The 19,034-nt window shown below is 41.7% G+C and overlaps 2 protein-coding genes and 1 long non-coding RNA gene across 4 annotated transcripts in view; 1 reads left to right on the plus strand and 2 right to left on the minus strand.

The window, feature by feature from the left end:
- gsr (glutathione reductase) overlaps positions 1-3,016 on the minus strand; it is a 28,757-nt gene extending 25,741 nt beyond the window's left edge. Inside the window, exons 1-2 of one of the 2 annotated variants that reach the window (XM_061891890.1) lie at positions 2,823-3,016; positions 2,340-2,526 (exon numbers count right to left, since the gene is read on the minus strand). In XM_061891890.1, the coding sequence (XP_061747874.1) occupies positions 2,340-2,526; positions 2,823-2,887 (252 nt within the window). In that variant the 5' untranslated portion in view covers positions 2,888-3,016. Of the gene's footprint in view, positions 1-2,339; positions 2,527-2,822 lie in introns of those variants that run through there. The other variant, XM_061891891.1, reaches the window with a different exon arrangement.
- Positions 3,017-10,571: 7,555 nt separating this feature from the next.
- Positions 10,572-19,034, minus strand: part of LOC133546064 (uncharacterized) — a 291,819-nt gene continuing 283,356 nt past the window's right edge. Inside the window, exons 6-7 of the long non-coding RNA XR_009804977.1 lie at positions 17,273-17,390; positions 10,572-11,024 (exon numbers count right to left, since the gene is read on the minus strand). This is a non-coding gene — a long non-coding RNA (uncharacterized LOC133546064). The remainder of the gene's footprint in view (positions 11,025-17,272; positions 17,391-19,034) is intronic.
- LOC133546062 (uncharacterized) overlaps positions 12,707-19,034 on the plus strand; it is a 6,775-nt gene continuing 447 nt past the window's right edge. Inside the window, exons 1-3 of the mRNA XM_061891889.1 lie at positions 12,707-12,856; positions 13,028-13,178; positions 13,540-19,034. The exon at positions 13,540-19,034 is cut by the window's right edge and continues 447 nt beyond it. Coding sequence (XP_061747873.1) covers positions 13,645-16,467 — 2,823 coding nt within the window. The 5' untranslated portion in view covers positions 12,707-12,856; positions 13,028-13,178; positions 13,540-13,644 and the 3' untranslated portion in view covers positions 16,468-19,034. The remainder of the gene's footprint in view (positions 12,857-13,027; positions 13,179-13,539) is intronic.

Consider the following 19,034-nt stretch of genomic DNA (forward strand, 5'->3'; position numbering starts at 1 on the left):
GGAAGTCAAACTTGGAGCAATTTCCTGCGGTTTGCTCAACTTCCCCTCAGTTATAAAATCCGTTAGCCACAATATTTGGTACACCTGTATAGCCTGATGTACGCAAGAAACATGTATACTAGGGGTGTAACGGTACGTGTATTTGTATTGAACCGTTTCGGTACGGGGGTTCCGGTTCGGTAGAGAGGAGTACCAAACAAGTTTCCATACGAACATATGAAGTAGCCGCCTATGCTAAAGTCTTAATAAGCTTCTCCGCTTCGTTCTGCCTGTCTCCTGCACAGCACCCAGTATCGTCCCACCCACACAACCATCTGATTGGTTACAACCGTAGCGGTAAATGCCAATCAGCAGTGCGTATTCAGAGCGCATTTAGTTAGCGCTTCAGCGTCGAGCAGATAGGTGTTTAGCAGGTGAGCATTTGGCAGCGGACTCTCCCCAAATTATACTAAACACTTTCAAGTTAACTACTTCCTAAACATCACTATGAGCCTGTTGACCTTCTAGAAACAAACTACAGCTCAGGTCACTCGCAGTCCTGGCTTTAGGTGAAAGCTAGTTAGCTTTTAGTGTAACGTTAGCTCATTTTGCGGTGTGTGCTTGTATGTGTGTGTGTGTGTTACGGACAGTGTTGATTGAGGTGGTTGAAGCAGCAAAAAAGGACTTTATGTTAAATGAAGAGTTTCTGTCTCTGATAGTTGATATAATAATGTAAGTGCATCATAAAGCCTACATGAACTCCATGGTGTTCAGGGATGAATAGTCTCTCCTATTGCTATTGTACTATTTTTTCCAGCTATAGTTACATTAATCATTAGTAATGTAGCAGCTTAGTTTTGAATGGCAGGGTCCCTGCTAACACATGTTGATAAAAATATAACATTAACATAATAAAATTCAACTACAGGCTTCCCAAATGCTGTAATAAATTAAGCATAATGAGTTGAACATATGTCAGTACGTGGCATAATAATGACATACTTAGTATCTCAGGTAAACAGGACTGTTTTGTTTTTACTTTTCGGAAAAAATATCGAGATATACTGTATATCGTATATCGTCATTCAGCAAATGGAGCGGAAAACACAACCAAAAATTGTAGGCTGCGTCACGCGACGAAGCCGAACTACTTCACCGCAGTCTGTAGTCTATTGCCCCCCCTCCCCCAGGCTGTGGTGGCAGCGACGAGGTGGAGACGTGATGGCGACAGACTGAGTTACACTTTTACTCCGCAGCATTTATCTACATTCAGCTCGCTACTCGCTACTGATTTTTATCGATCTGTTAATGCACGCTTTGTTTGTTTGGTTTGTCAGACATACCTTCAAAGTAGGATCTATCACATGCCTGCGTTTCACCAATCAAATGCAGTCACTGGTGACGTTTGACTCCGTTTCACCAATCAAACAGAGCCAGGCGGTCACATGATTAACTGCACACTTTTTTCTTTTTTTTATAAACCTTTATTTATAAATTTCAACATTTACAAACAGTTGAAAAATAATAATCAAAGTAAGTACAAAACAGTATAAAAACCGAACAAAACAGCGCCAGGCGGTTGTAAATTCAATGTAACTAAAATAGAATGCAAAAAATATATATAAATAAGATAAAGCCATTGGCTCACTCAATCTCAGTAAATAACTTAAATTTGGAACACAGCATCATCGTTTTTACAGCTTTTTGGTTGTTAGAGGTAGAATGTTTTAATTTAGAGTTCTAAATCGTTTTTAAAGACACAAAAAACAGGTTGGGTATTGAGAAACTTACATTCATGAATATAAAACTTAGCCAATAGTATAATGAGGTTGCAAAAGTAAATTTTATTTTCATTTGTTTTCCAATACAGTGTAAAACTAAATATACATTAGTTAATTTAATATATATTATTGTTTTAGTTGCTTGCGAGATATCCCTGGCTCTGAATTTGTTCATTGCTATTTTTATGTTTTTGTGCATTACTTGTTGCCGTCATCATTAAACGAACAGGTTACTCATCAGTTACTCAGTACTTGAGTAGTTTTTTCACAAAATACTTATTACTTTTACTCAAGTAAATATTTGGGTGACTACTCCTTACTTTTCCTTGAGTAATACATCTCTAAAGTAACAGTACTCTTACTTGAGTACAATTTCTGGCTACTCTACCCACCTCTGTCTGAGAGCCAAATGCTGTCATCAGAAGAGCCACAGGTTCCCTACCCCTGCCTTAGGCACTCTTATGTTTTCACTGGAGCAGAAAAGGACAAGACGGAGGTCTCCCTGCTGGTCTTTTACATACTTCTACGGTCTACAGGAGCGGAGGTTTCCAGGTGTCAAGTGTTTGAAGGGCTACTCACGCAGGTACCTCCGAGTTTGTGACTCTCGATCACGGCAGCGGTGGCGCCCAGCTCCGCCGCCCTCCGCGCCCCGGCGAGACCTCCGGAGCCGCCGCCGATCACCAGGAAGTCGAACCGGGTCACCTCTGCTCTGCTCGTTGCTGCCATACCGCGACGAATCGCCCGGAAAAACGGGGAAGGTCGACGTCTGGTGACGGGCGAGAAGAAGGGGAAAGGGGTCCGAGTTAGGCAGGGTAATATCGCCATAACCAGGAAGCGGACGCGAGGGTGGGAGGGTCCTGCTGAAAAAAGCTGCAGTGTCATTATGAAATGACACAATGGCGGGCAAATCCTAGAAAACCTGCCCACAATGGCGCCCACTTAAACAACAGGTGTCCAAACCACAGCGAGAGTACTTAATAAATACCCCCAAAAAACTACTTTTTTGGCAAATATGTCCCTCGTATCAAGCAATTTATCATGGGAACTGAACTCCAAACATACCTGGGGGGTAGTGGCAGTGAAAAGGACACAACTTGAAGATACCTGCTTGCTTTTACGGATAGCATCTTTCCACCATTTTGTGCCTTACTGTGTCAAGCTACTGGATAACATTTCACCATTTTACGTGTGTTTAACGGAAACTGTACGCATGTGTGCCGATAAAGTAAACGATACGAAACAGGAGGTACTGCTTCCGGTTTGTGAACGGTCGCAACCAATCAGAACGCTATATCGTTCGCCAAAACAGCCGTTTAAGAATCCAGCGTAAATGACAAATGTGTGTTATTTTGTTTAGCACTTTATTTGCCTGTGACTGAACTGTCTAAAACAGGGGTCACCAACCTTTTTGAAACCAAGAGCTACTTATTGGGTACTGATTAATGCGAAGGGCTACCAGTTTGATACACACTGAAATAAATTGCCAGAAATAGCCAATTTTCTCAATTTACCTTTAGCTCAATGTTATTATTAATAATTTATGATATTTATCTTTGTGGAAACACTAAACATCTTAATGATTTCTCACAATAAATATATATTTTTGATGACATGTTTTAAATAGGTAAAAGTCCAATCTGCACTTTGTTAGAATATATAACAAATTGGACCAAGCTATATTTCTAACAAAGACAAATTATCATTTCTGCTCGATTATCCAGAACAAAAATTTTAAAAGAAATTCAAAAGACTTTGAAATAAGATTTACATTTTATTCTATATATTTTCTAAATTTGCCAGAATCATTTTTTGGAATTGTAATCATAATAAGTTTGAAGAAATATTTCACAAATATTCTTCATCGAAAAAATACAAGCTAAAATGAAGAATTAAATTAAAATGTATTTATTATTCTTTACAATAAAAAAAATAAATTTACTTGAACATTGATTTAAGTTGTCAGGAAAGAAGAGGAAGGAATTTAAAAGGTAAAAAGGTATATGTGTTTAAAAATCCTAAAATCATTTTTAAGGTTGTATTTTTTTCTCTAAAATTGCCTTTCTGAAAGTTTCAAGAAGCAAAGTAAAAAAATAAATGACTTTATTCAAACAAGGGAAGACCAAGTGTTCAAAATATTTTCTTGGATTTTCACATTCTATTTGAGTTTTGTCTCCCTTTGAATTAAAAATGTCAAGCAAAGCGAGACCAGCTTGCTAGTAAATAAATAACATTTAAAAAATAGAGGCAGCTCACTGATAAGTGCTGCTATTTGAGTTATTTTTAGAACAGGCCAGCGGGCTACTCATCTGGTCCTTACGGGCTACCTGGTGACCCCTGCTCTAAATCCATTGTATTTCATGTCTTGTCATGTAGTTTTCACGGCATAAACCCAAGTAAAGAGCCCGTCTTTAAGAAGCCGTGCCAATGTTGTCCTTTGGGAGCCACAAAAGGAAATAAATTGCCCTTTTTATAATAAACAAAATGTGTCTTATTTACAAAAAATGTAACATGAATTCACAACTAGAATAATTTTCAACAAAAAATATTAACCCTTAAACAAAAAATATTAAGTGTAAATTTCAACAACACTTACAGATGTGATATTTGGATTTACACTGTATGAACAAACATTTGAAAATGAATTTTACCTTTGCAACCTCATTATTCTATTGGCTAAGTTTTATACTCTAGTAGCCTATTTTTATGGTTTTGCCTCTTTGTGATGTTTTTAAAAAAACATATTTATTTTTTATTTTTTTTTCATTGATCAATGTACACAAAAACCAAGGCACTTGCAACAAATCTGAACAATTTCAAACATCCATCAGGTTGAGCAAATACAGTCTTTTGCAAAACATGTAAAGGAAAGAAAACTAAAGCAAATACAAATAATACCAATAAATAATAATAATACAAAAAATAGGATAATATACAAAATTCAAAAAGTCAAAACAAGGCTAATCCAAAACACTTTAAATGTTTGCAAAAACGAAATCAATTTAAGGGCTTTTGTATTTTTAATTGATTATTACGCCAATTACAAAATGTAGCTTTTACTTTCATAAATCGACATTTATGTAGAAAAAATGTTTACTTGGAGCATAATAATGTTGAAAAACATGTCTATGTTTCCATCAGACATTTAGAAAACAATATCGCCTTTCTTCATTTATTTTATTTTTGCCTCTTTGTGATGTTAAGTTCCTGTTATACAGTATATGCCTTGAGCTCTTATTTTGAAGGCAAAAAGAACGGAAATTATGTCATGTTGGAGTTTTGAACACCTCTGCCACCAATGTAACCGAGGGTTGATGTATAAGTCTCCTATACTGTATCACACTATAAAATAACAAACACGGAAGCTCTAGTTTTACCCGAGAACCACTTTATTTCGTCTGTTTTCAAAACTCCGCTCCACTCTAACATGACATCATTTCCGTTCTTTTCGCCTTCAAAATAAGAGCTCAAGGCATATACTGTGTAAGAGGAACTTAACATTACAGAGAGGCAAAACCATAAAAATAGGCGAGATTCATAAATGTAAGTTTATAAATACCTGGCCCGTCTTTTGTGCCTTTAAAAAATATTTAGAACTCTACATTAAAACATCCTCTACCTCTAACAACAAAAAAGTTGTGAATATGATGATGCTGCGTGCTCCAAATTTAAGTTATTTACTGAAATATTACTGAATATTTACAGAATTGTTTATTTTATATATATATATATATATATATATATATATATATATATATATATATATATATATATATATATATATAAAAGACAAAAAGGACTACTCAATTCACTTTAAATGTTTTTAACAAGGATATGAATTTAAGGTATTTTGTACTCTTAATCATTCTCCAAGATTTGATTGATAATTGTAACCCATTAAGCCAATTAGAAAATATAGGCCTTACATTCATAGATTTATGTAGAAAATGTTTTGCCGCCAAGGCTGCCCTTTGTCACAGACTTTTTGGGACGGAATTTCTAGGCGCAGTCAAGACGTTGAGGGGATCCAGCTTGGTGGCTGCAGGATTAGGTCTCTGCTTTTTGCTGATGATGTGGTCCTGATAGCTTCATCCGGCCAAGATCTTCAGCTCTCACTGGATCGGTTCACAGCCGAGTGTGAAGCGACTGGGATGAGAATCAGCACCTCCAAGTCCGATTCCATGGTTCTCTCCCGGAAAAGGGCGGAGTGCCATCTCCGGGTTGGGGAGAAGACTCTGCCCCAAGTGGAGGAGTCCAAGTACCTCAGAGTCCTGTTCACCAGTGGGGGAAGAGTGGATCGTGAGATCGACAGGCGGATCGGTGCGGCGTCTTCAGTAATGCGGACGCTGTATCGATCCATTGTGGTGAAGAAGGAGCTGAGCCGGAAGGCAACGTTCTGAATTTACCGGTCGACCTATGTTCCCATCCTCACCTATGGTCATGAGCTTTGGGTTATGACCCAAAGGACAAGGTCGGTCGAAATGAGTTTCCTCCGCCAGGTGGCGGGTCTTTCCCTTAGAGATAGGGTGAAAAGCTCTGCCATCCGGGAGGAGCCAGATGAGGTGGTTCGGGCATCTGGTCAGGATGCCACCCGAACGCCTCCCTCGGGAGGTGTTTAGGGCTTTATCCAACCGGTAGGAGGCCACGGAGAAGACCCAGGACACGTTGGGAAGACTATGTCTCCCAGCTGGCCTGGGAACACCTCAGGATCCCCCAGGAAGAGCTGGACAAAGTGGCTGGGGAGAGGAAAGTCTGGGCTTCCCTGCTTAGGCTGCTGCCCCCGTGACCTGACTTCCAATAAGCGGAAGAAGATGGATGGATGGATGGATTTTTTTGGCTGGAGCATAATAATGTTAAAAACATTTCTGCTGTAGTTGTTTATAAAAACACCAAATTTGATCTCTTCTATAGAGAATGGGGACATCACCACACCCGTGTCTCTCAGCCAATGTCTGATCTCCGCCCAAAACACATGTACACTCTCCTATTCCACAAACACATGATTGACATCCTCTACAGCAGTGGTTCTCAACCTTTTTTCAGTGATGTACCCCCTGTGAATTTTTTTTTTAATTCAAGTACCCCCTAATCAGAGCAAAGCATTTTTGGTGAAAAAAGAGATGAAGTAAAATACAGCACTATGTCATCAGTTTCTGATTTATTAAATTGTCTAACAGTGCAAAATATTGCTCATTTGTAGTGGTCTTTCTTGAACTATTTGGAAAAAAATGTATAAAAATAACTGAAAACTTGTTGAAAAATAAAGAAGTGATTCAAATATAAATAAAGATTTCTACACATAGAAGTAATCATCAACTTAAAGTCAATCAATCAATCAATCAATGTTTACTTATATAGCCCTAAATCACTAGTGTCTCAAAGGGCTGCACAAACCACCACGACATCCTCGGTAGGCCCACATAAGGGCAAGGAAAACTCACACCCAGTGGGACATCGGTGACAATAATGATCCAGTGGGACGTCTGTGACAATAATGATTATGAGAACCTTAGAGAGGAGGAAAGCAATGGATGTCGAGCGGGTCTAACATGATACTGTGAAAGTTCAATCCACAATGGATCCAACACAGTCGCGAGAGTCCAGTCCAAAGCGGGTCCAACTCAGCAGCGAGAGTCCCGTTCACAGCGGAGCCAGCAGGAAACCATCCCAAGCGGAGGCGGATCAGCAGCGCAGAGATGTCGAGGCGGATCAGCAGCGCAGAGATGTCCCCAGCCGATACACAGGCAAGCAGTACATGGCCACCGGATCGGACCGGACCCCCTCCACAGGGGAGAGTGGGACATAGAAGAAAAAGAAAAGAAACAGCAGATCAACTGGTCTAAAAAGGGAGTCTATTTAAAGGCTACAGTATACAAATGAGTTTTAAGGTGAGACTTAAATGCTTCTACTGAGGTGGCATCTCGAACTGTTACCGGGAGGGCATTCCAGAGTACTGGAGCCCGAACGGAAAACGCTCTATAGCCCGCAGACTTTTTTTGGGCTTTGGGAATCACTAACAAGCCGGAGTCCTTTGAACGCAGATTTCTTGCCGGGACATATGGTACAATACAATCGGCAAGATAGGATGGAGCTAGACCGTGTAGTATTTTATACGTAAGTAGTAAAACCTTAAAGTCACATCTTAAGTGCACAGGAAGCCAGTGCAGGTGAGCCAGTACAGGCGTAATGTGATCAAACTTTCTTGTTCTTGTCAAAAGTCTAGCAGCCGCATTTTGTACCAACTGTAATCTTTTAATGCTAGACATGGGGAGACCCGAAAATAATACGTTACAGTAGTCGAGGCGAGACGTAACAAACGCATGGATAATGATCTCAGCGTCTTTAGTGGACAGAATGGAGCGAATTTTAGCGATATTACGGAGATGAAAGAAGGCCGTTTTAGTAACGCTTTTAATGTGTGCCTCAAAGGAGAGAGTTGGGTCGAAGATAATACCCAGATTCTTTACCGTGTCGCCTTGTTTAATTGTTTGGTTGTCAAATGTTAGAGTTGTATTATTAAATAGAGTTCGGTGTCTAGCAGGACCGATAATCAGCATTTCCGTTTTTTTGGCGTTGAGTTGCAAAAAGTTAGCGGACATCCATTGTTTAATTTCATTAAGACACGCCTCCAGCTGACTACAATCCGGCGTGTTGGTCAGCTTTAGGGGCATGTAGAGTTGGGTGTCATCAGCATAACAGTGAAAGCTAACACCGTATTTGCGTATGATGTCACCTAGCGGCAGCATGTAGATGCTGAAGAGTGCAGGGCCAAGGACCAAACCCTGGGGAACTCCACACGTTACCTTAACGTAGTCCGAGGTCACATTGTTATGGGAGACACACTGCATCCTATCAGTAAGATAAGAGTTAAACCAAGACAGGGCTAAGTCTGACATACCAATTCGTGTTTTGATACGTTCTAATAAAATATTATGATCGACGGTATCGAAAGCAGCGCTAAGATCGAGGAGCAGCAACATAGATGACGCATCAGAATCCATCGTTAGCAATAGATCATTGGTCATTTTTGCGAGGGCTGTCTCCGTCGAGTGATTTGCCCTGAAACCGGATTGAAAGGTTTCACATAGATTGTTAGACGCTAAGTGTTCATTTAACTGCTCCGCAACAATTTTTTCGAGGATTTTTGAAATAAAGGGAAGGTGAGACACCGGTCGGTAGTTTACCATGAGGTCAGGATCGAGGTTAGGTCTTTTAAGAAGAGGATGAATAACCGCTTTTTTGAATGCTAGGGGAACAGTGCCCGAGGAAAGTGATAAGTTTATAATATTTAGCACTGATGGACCTAATAATACAAAGAGCTCCTTGATCAGTTTCCCAGGAAGAGGGTCAAGTAAACATGTTGTTTGTTTTATTCCATTTACACGTTGTAACAATTCCTCTAATGTTATTTCCTCAAAACGAGAGAAACTATTTTGGAGGGCAGTATCCGCCGTATATACAATCGTGTCAGTGTTAATAGAACCCTGTTGTAGCTGGGACGCATTGTCTTTAATCTCCTTTCTAATGACTTCAATTTTCTTACTAAAGAATTGCATAAAGTCATCAGCTGAGTGGGTGGAGCTACTGGAAGGAGTCCCTTGTTGGGTTAGCGATGCTACCGTACTAAACAAAAATTTAGGATCGTTTTTATTACGGTGGATGAGATTTGAGTAATAATTAGCTTTAGCTAAGGTAAGCATGCGTTTATAAGTTATTAAACCATCACTAAATGCTTGATGGTGCACCTCAAGTTTAGTCGTGCGCCATTTGCGTTCCAGCTTTCTGCATAATAATTTCTGAGCTCTAGTTTCTTCTGTAAACCACGGGGTGCGCTTTTTTGGAGCCTTTTTTAACTTTAGCGGTGCTATGTTATCAATGGTTTCGCGCAGGGCGTCGTTAAAGTTGTTAGTGAGGTTATCAATAGAGCCCACATACTTTGGGAATGGTGCCATTACCGAGGGCAGTAGGTCAGCAAGAGTTGTCGTTGTGGCCGTATTAATGTTGCGGCTGCTATAGCAGTTATTATTATTATTAGTTTGACGAACATGCGTCTGAACCTCGAATTTTATAAGGTAATGATCGGACAATACTTTAGTATACGGGAGTATCGTAACTTTGGAAGCGGTGATACCCCTGACAAGCACTAGGTCTATCGTATTACCGTTGCGATGCGTGGGTTCATTTATTATTTGTGTGAGACCACAGCTATCAATTATAGTCTGGAGCGCTACGCACGGTGGGTCCGATGGGGTATTCATATGGATATTAAAGTCCCCTATTATGATTATATTATCGGCGTGTGTCACTAGATCAGCAACGAACTCTGAGAATTCATTGATAAAGTCCGAACAGGGCCCTGGGGGGCGGTAGATAACAGCCAGGTGTAGAGGCAGCGGTGTGACAGACCTCATAGTAAGCACCTCAAACGATTTATATTTATTATTTATGTTAGGACTAAGGTTAAAGTTTTCGTTGTATATTAGTGCGACCCCCCCACCCCTTTTAAGCGGACGGGCAATATGCGCATGTGTAAAGTTAGGAGGACATGCCTCATTTAGCGCAAAAAAGTCGTTTGGTTTAAGCCAGGTTTCGCTGAGACCGATGACGTTAAGATTGTTGTCTCTGATGATATCATTAACTAATAACGTTTTGGGAGACAATGATCTTATGTTTAAAAAACCTATATTATAGGTAGTGGGCTGTTTTAGGGAATTTTTGATCAAATTATCCGTAGTAGCAATATCAATAATGTTGTGTTTATTATGCCCAGTGCATTCAGTATAATTACGACCATATCTAGGAATTGATACGACGGGAATGTTCCGATTGTTTGATTGTTGCTTTGATAAACTGCACGCATCATGGTTAGCCTCCTCAGTAACGGGGATTTTCCGATTGTTTGTTTGTTGCTTTGATAAACTGCACGCATCATAGTTAGCCACCTCAGTAAAACACATGTCCAACTCTGAAACACTCGAAGCAGAAAAAACTTGTTCTAATTTAACAGACTCCTTACCCAGACCAGTAGTCTCGCATCCTTTATTTAAATCCGTCTTCAGGGTGGAGGGAAGTGGTGTTCTGTGGGGATTAGCCCTCTGCTTTGTTTTTAGCCCCGCTCGACATCCGCGTTTCCGATCACACCGCTGGCGTCTGCTCCGTAGACGGCCCCCGCTGCTACTGGACTCCGCTGCTTCACAGGCCGCTGGATGTAGCCGCCGACGTATCCCCATGCTAGTTAGCATGTTTAGCACGCCCGCGTCTATCCCTCTTTGGGGATTGTAATAGAGATCCATCTGGATTCATCAACTTCATTCGAAACATTTCTTCACAAAAAAAGAAATCTTCAACATCAATATTTATGGAACATGTCCACAAAAAAAATCTAGCTGTCAACACTGAATATTGCATTGCTGCATTTCTTTTCACTTACATTCATATTTTGTTGAAGTATTATTCAATAAATATATTCATAAAGGATTTTTGAATTGTTGCTATTTTTAGAATATTTAAAAAAAATCTCACGTACCCCTTGGCATACCTTTAAGTACCCCCAGGGGCACGTGTACCCCAATTTGAAAACCACTGCTCTACAGCTCCACGGATATAACAGCCATCAACCTCCTTATCAATTTTAAATTTCGAAAAAATCATTTTAAGTGTATATTGTATTTATTAAATTTTGGGAAAAATTGGGTATGTAATATATCTTGCCCTTATTTTCTTTGGGTCAACTTTTGTAAACTCATTCAGGATATATTGCCTATGAACTGTGTCCGGAAAATATTATTTCACTAAAACTGCCCTCATATATTTTTTATCACAGAAATGATCATCTTCAATATTAAGGTTTCTCAGAAAAGGGGTAGTATTTGACTTTAAAACATCCTGAGTCAGGGAAACAGTGCATGTGTACGCCAATAAATAAACAAAACGAACCTGACCTGTCTTTTGTGCCTTTAAAAAAAGATTTAGAACCCTACATTAAAACGCTCTCTACATCTAACAACAAAAAAGCTGTGAAAACGATGATGCTGCGTTCCAAATTTAAGTTATTTACTGAAATTGAGTGAGCCTACGGCTTTGCACTTCGTTTATTTTATATACATATATATATATATATATATATATATATATATATATGTATATGTATATATATATATATATATATATATGTATATATATATATATATATATATATATATATATATATATATATATATGTATGCGTGTGAATGTGAGTGTGAATGTAGTCTGTCTATCTGTGTTGGCTCTGCGATAAGCTGGCGACTTGTCCAGGGTGTATCCCGCCTTCCGCCCGATTGTAGCTGAGAGGCACCAGTGCCCCCTGCGATCCCAAAGGGAATAAGCGGTAGAAAATGGGTGGACATACACACATATATATATATATATATATATATATATATATATATATATATATATATATATATATATATATATATATATATATATATATATGTAGGTGTGGGAAAAAATCACAAGACTACTTCATCTCTACAAATCTGTTTCATGAGGGGTTCCCTCAATCATCAGGATATATATATATATATATATATATATATATATATATATATATATATGAGATAGGCGCCAGCGCCCCCCCCGCGACCCCGAAAGGGAATAAGCGGTAGAAAATGGATGGATGGATGGATATATATATATATATATATATATATTCTATTTTAGTTACTTTGAATTTACAACCCCCTGGCGCTGCTTTGTACTGTTTTTGTACTTATTTTTATTCTTGTGTCTCGTCTGTTTGTAATTGTTGACATTTTTAAATAAAGGTTAAAAAAAATATACAGCACTTAGAAAACTTGAAAAAAAATATTTAGAAAAAATAAAAAAATAAAAAAATAAATAAACAATACTAAACAGGAAGTAGTCTGTCCGTTATAAGAACCAATCAGAACGCTAAATCATTCGCCAAAACAACCGTAAGAATCCAGCGTAAATCTCCCATGTCATTGTACACGTACTTTTTACGTATAATTACCTAGAGAATAGCACTTGTGCATCGCGCCGTACGCTCAGTCTCGCCGTAAAAAAAAACAAAGCATGCATCCGGTTTTGTCAAGGTAAAACCCCACTCGAACTATATTATAAACCTTTACATTATTCCACAGCAAAAACTCTTCCAGTCGGTTTATTACGTCAACCAACTATGTGGAAAAATTTATATTAGAAAGACCTGTCAAATTAAATCCGTTTGACTGTTTAATGAAATAACGCATGTCCTTATTCTGAAGGCGCTTTCTTGTTTTCCGGAGGAATCCAAACAAGCTACCCCAGCCGAAGCTAACGGCGAAAGCTGCTGATTTGCAGCGGCGACAAGCGTAGTGAAAACATCCAGTAATTAAACACTTTCTCCAAAGGTGCTCGTCCAACAATATACATGAGGTACGTACGTGACATTTATCTACCTGACGAGTAAGCAAATTTCCCCCCAGATCGGGCGTCGTCTTTGTGACCCCTCTTGCCGTGGTGAAGCCTCATTGGTCGGGCCTTCACGTTGTAATCAGAGAAAACGTATGCAAAAAAAGCAGGACAGAAATTTTAACCCTTGCATTTTTATTTATAATTCACCTGAGTAATTGCAGTGGTCGGGGGTTTGGTTTGCAAACGTCGTTGGTGTTGCATGCATTTCCACAGACCCAAAGTGAATGAGAAACCTAGGGGGAGGGGCTAGGCTTATATTGACGCCAAATCAACAGAAATACCCTAACATCCTGTCTCTGTCTTGTCTTGTTGAATATATAAGATCGCACCCCAGCAGACACCGATAAGCAGAAACGGATGCGGACTGTGCTGTGAAACCGTGGAAGCGGGTGGAGCTGCTGCTGCCGTGAGGTGACCCCCCATCAGCATGAAGCCCGTGGCCTATCAAAACTTCCCCTCCTCGATGTACGGCGTGGCACCGCCCGTCTTCCCCCAAATGGCACGCTGCGACAAGTGTGGATTTATGGCGTCGGACACGGAGTCGTTCAAGAAGCATGTGCTTGAGCACGCGGCGGCCAAACTGTACTGCGGTTATTGCCAGAAATCCGTGTCGAGCCAGGACGAACTCACCGCCCACATGCAGCAACATCTCAAGCAAACGTTCACCTGCCCCTACTGTGGCATCGGCTACGTGAGGAAACTCTGCATGGTGAAGCACATTGAGCGCGTGCATAACGTGAGCAGTAGTCAAGGACCCCCAAAGATTGGCACGGCTATGAATCCACAAGTCTCCAACGCTTTCCCAAGATTTGAACAGCCAACATGTCCGGTCAGCGTGCCCGCGCCATTCATCACCAAGCCTGCCATCAGACTGGACCAAGGCGGGCTGAATTCGAGGACAGTAGACACAAATCTCATAAGTCACCCTAATGGTATTTCAAATAATGTCCTTAACCACAACAGGGCTTTGACGGTGTCGCTCCCTGAGGAGGTGTCAATCCCTGCTGGCTGCCTGGTGGAACTTGTCGAAGTGAAAACCGTCAATGGGTCTAAAGAGCTAAAACTGAGGCTGGTCTCTCAACAAGACGGCAACGAGGCAGTCATGACAGACACAAGGACAGCAGTTGAACAAAACCCCCCAGCGGGGAAGACCGTAGCATCTAAACTGAATCCCCCGAATGCGACCAAGATAACAAATACGGGGATGTGCTTTATGAACAAGAAGCCGTTTGAAACGATGACCCCAGTCAGCACGTCTAAAAGCTTCGTCTCCAACCAAGTATCGATGAAGAGAACGTCGGAGGAAGTCATCAACTTGTCGGAGTACTACCCAAACAAGGTTTCCAAAATTGTCCACCATCCTGCAAAAGAAAAGACGGAGATCCCGACGGCGTGGAACAAACCTGTTTCCGCTGGCGCTAAACCCGATGGCGTCATCTTCGTTAGAAAGACCTACCTTGTGCCCCCGGAAAAAACTGAATTGTGTGTTTCTCAGCAAAAACCTGACGAAAGGATGACAAGTCTTCCAGAGCATCGCAAGGCTATTTCCGCCGTGGCAGGACGTCCCGTTCGAGACATGTTGACGTCTGGCAAAGTTAAAGCCTCTTCCAAAGTCAGGAAGACTCCAGATTGTATTAACCTTGAAAATCAGAGCTCCTCCTCTTCAAACGATCCTTCAGGTGCAGCTGTGCCAGTGGCACCTCTGACGATCAAGCTCGGCAAGAACAGACCCTCTCCCAAGTCCTCTTTCCAAGTTCCCTCCACTTTGTTAAGATTGCTCAATGAACCGTCATCTGTCAAAGCGCCCACGGATTCCTCTCGCCTCAAGTCCGGCGTACCAGCTGGGTCTCAGGGCGTCGGCTCCGAGAGCTTCCCGGTCATCTCCTCTGTGTTTTCGCTGAGCCAACAACCAGGGGAAACTCAGGGCGGCATGCAGCCGCTGGTCACGGCTCTGCGGGGCATCGTCATGGACAAACATCACAACATCGAGGGTTTGAATCCAGCTGCCGGTACGCAGGATCGGTTACCAGTGAAGCGGGCGCATGTCCCTGTGAAGCTGGAACGGCATGAGAAAATAATGGAACACCAGCCTGTCATGGCTCGGAATGACATTAAAAAGGAAGCGAGTGATGAGAAGGACAGCATAACGCGGATGGACAAAAATAAGTGTTTTAAGTCTGAAAACGGCGAGCTGGTTTGTAATAAGTCATCTGCTGTTGTGAATACTGAGTATAAGTTGTCAAAATACGTGACCGTCGCTTTGACAAGAGTGGACGAATACGGCCCATGGAAGAAGAGCAGAAAAAGGCCGAAATTCAGGGCGCCCAAATACAAGCGTCCGACGTCCGCACCGAGCGTCCGTAACAGCATCCAACTGATGACACAGCCGAAACCCGTACTGTCCGAATGCAAAAGCCGGACATCCGCACCAAGCGTCCGCACCGAGATCCGCAAGTCGGACCAGCTGGCGAGACCCGTAGTGTCCGAATGCGTGCCCCCGACGTCTACATGCAACGTCCGCACCAAGAACCAACTGACGGCGCTCAGCTGGGACCATCTGATCGCACGGCCGAAACCAGCAGTGTCTGGAAACCAGCTCCCGACGTCCGTGCCAAGCGTCCGCACCGAGAACGAACTGTTGGCGCTTAAGTGGAACCAGCTGATCACGCGGCCGAAACCAGTAGTGTCCGAATGCCAGCACCCGACGTCAGCGCCAAGCGTCCGCACCGATAACCAACTGAGGGCGCTCAAGTGGGAACAACTGGCGGCGCGGCTGAAACCCCTACCGTCCGAATGCAAGCCCCCGACGTCCACGCCTACCCCCCGCATCAAGAACCAACTGATGTTGTTCAAGTGGGACCAGCTGGCGGGGCGTTTGAAACCAGTAGTGTCCGAACGCCAGCCCTCGACGTCCGCACCAAGCGTTCACAGCGGGATCCAACTGGTGCCGCTCAAGTTGGACCACCTTGCGATGCGGGCGAAACCCGTAGCATTCGCACTCAGCCCCCGCACCAAGAACCAACTGATGCCGCTCAAGTCGGACCAGCTGGTGACAAACCCAGGCCCAGATCAGCCTGTGGTGGTCCTCAATCACCCCAAACCGCGGTCTCCCGTACAGGAAACGGACGCCGTTCCCCACGCCAGACGTCCGGAGAAACCCGCTAAGTGCCAAATATTAAAGATGAGGCTGGGCAAGGTGATGGGACGGAAGTACGAGGTCACTGGATGCACTGTTCGGGTCTCCCAATGAGCCCATGTGGAGTATTTGCAATGAAAGCACTATTTTTTATTTAAGACCTGACAAAACATTCAATACTGGACATTTTTGTACAATTATTTATCTGTAACGTGCGCTTCTCCATGGGTGTTAGATTCTGTCGGGAAAGTACAAGCAAGAAAACATTTCAAAGCCTTATTAGCAACTTGTAGCATAGACGCTGTATAGGCAATATGCTACCAACTCCTCATTATTATATCCATTCTTCTTGGACTATGTTTAAAAGAGGAATTAGATACAGTATGATAGATATGTTTGACAATGTTCCCTGTGTTGTTTTTTTTTTCTTAAAGGCCTACTGAAATGCGATTTTCTTATTTAAACGGGAATAGCAGGTCCATTCTATGTGTCATACTTGATCATTTTGCGATATTGCCATATTTTTGCTGAAAGGATTTAGTAGAGAACATCGACGGTAAAGTTCGCAACTTTTGGTCGCTAATAAAAAAGCCCTGCCTTTACGCGTGACGTCACGAGTTGCAGGGCTCCACACATATTCACATTGTTTATAATGGGAGCCACCAGCAGTAAGAGCAATTCGGACCGAGAAATTGATAATTTCCCAATTAATTTGAGCGAGAATGAATGATTCGTGAATTAGGATATTGATAGTGAAGGACTAGAAAAAAGAAAAAAAAAAGCGACGGCTCCGGGCGGCGTCAGTGTGAGCGTTTCAGATGTAATTAGACACATTTACTAGGAAAATTCTGGAAGATCCCTTATCTCCTTATTGTTTTAATAGTGTTTTAGTGAGATTTTAAAGATTGTAAAGACATACCTCGAGGTCGGATGGCCGCGGTGAACACGCAGTGTCTCAGAGAGAAGCCGAGGAGCCAATCTCACAGTTGCGTTTTTTGACAGCTGCTGCTGGACGACGAATAATCCAATGATGTCTCCTGTATGATATATATATATTACAATTTCCCCGTCCAAAAACATGCTGGTTGACGTAGAGAAAACATGTTCGCTTGACCGCTCTGCTTCACAACAAACAAAGAAACACCGGCTGTGTCTCGGGGCTAAAGACAGCTGCAATCCACCAACACCATTTTTCTTTATAGTCTCCATTATTAAATGAACAAATTGCAAAAGATTCAGCAACACAGATGTCCAGAATACTGTGTAATTATGCGATTAAAGCAGACGACTTTTAGCCGCTAGCGGTGCAGCGCTAATATTTCCTGACAGTCCGTGACGTCACGCGTACACGTCATCATTCCGCGACGTTTTCAACAAGAAACTCGCGGGAAATTTAAAATTGCAATTTAGTAAACTAAAAAGGCCGTATTGGCATGTGTTGCAATGTTAATATTTCATCATTGATATATAAACTATCAGACTGCGTGGTCGGTAGTAGTGGGTTTCAGTAGGCCTTTAAACAATGCCTCTTTTTAATCCCCGTCTCGATTTATTAATCTTAATCCGCCGCATGATTGGAACTGTCACCCCCTCTTCGCACTTAGCAACCGCCGCCCTGTATAATAGACTGCATTGGCGTCTTTTGCAGCCTGTCATGCACTGTCCTGACTATTCCTTTCAAATGTGTCATCGTCAACCAGTTAATCAGCAATAAACTCCCATTCCGACCACCTATGGTACGTTTAGGAAAGATCGGCACATTTGGGGACAAAATTAATCCAGATCAACACCTCATGCCACTGTCATTAGTTGCGAGTCTGAATCCGAGCTAATGTCACTATATCTTTCTGTTCTATCTGCCATGTTTGTTTGTATTGGCGTGGTTACACAGATAGCGAAAATCAGGCACTTTTATATCCTAGTAAACATGTCTAATTACATCTGAAACGCTCACACTGCCGCCGCCCGGAGCCGTCGCTTTTTTTTTTCTTTTTCTAGTCCTTCACTATCAATATCCTCATCCACAAATCTTTCATTCTCGCTCAAATTGATGGGGAATTTGTCGCTTTCTCGGTCCGAATTGCTCTTACTGCTGGTGGCTCCCATTATAAACAATGTGAATATGTGTGGAGCCCTGAAACTCGTTACGTCAAGCCTTTTTTCGGGATATTCCAAGCTGGGTAAAATTTTGAAAACATTTTCGAAAGATAAAATAAGCCACTGGGAACTGATTTGTATTGGTTTTAACCCTGCTGAAATTGCGATAATGTTCCCCTTTAAAACCGGTTTCATTTCTTTGGTTATATTCCACTTCAAAACAAAAGGAGTCCATGTTTTCAGGGTGTGTTACATATTTAAATATAATGTTCACGAATGACAATGTGCAGCCAACAAATATTTGTTAGTTTTGGTGAGCTGCAGATTTTTGCACACTTAGTGGCAAAATCCGTCCAGATAAAGAAGCAACAAAATGTATGTCATTGTATGTGAATATTGACACCGGTGGAAAAAAGGAGATAAAGCGCCCTACTTTGTGTAAATACTGCAAAAGAAAAAAAAAGAATAACAATGCTTGGTGTTATTGTAGTGCGGAGGAATGTTTTTACCCACTCGGGAAGGAGTGCCTGAATGCACCATGTGTGTCGTTGTGGCAGCTTTAAGTTACCGTTTGTATTTATTTA

The sequence above is a fragment of the Nerophis ophidion genome, linkage group LG29, assembly GCF_033978795.1.
Source record: "Nerophis ophidion isolate RoL-2023_Sa linkage group LG29, RoL_Noph_v1.0, whole genome shotgun sequence".
In the NCBI taxonomy this organism is placed as follows: Eukaryota; Metazoa; Chordata; class Actinopteri; order Syngnathiformes; family Syngnathidae; genus Nerophis; species Nerophis ophidion.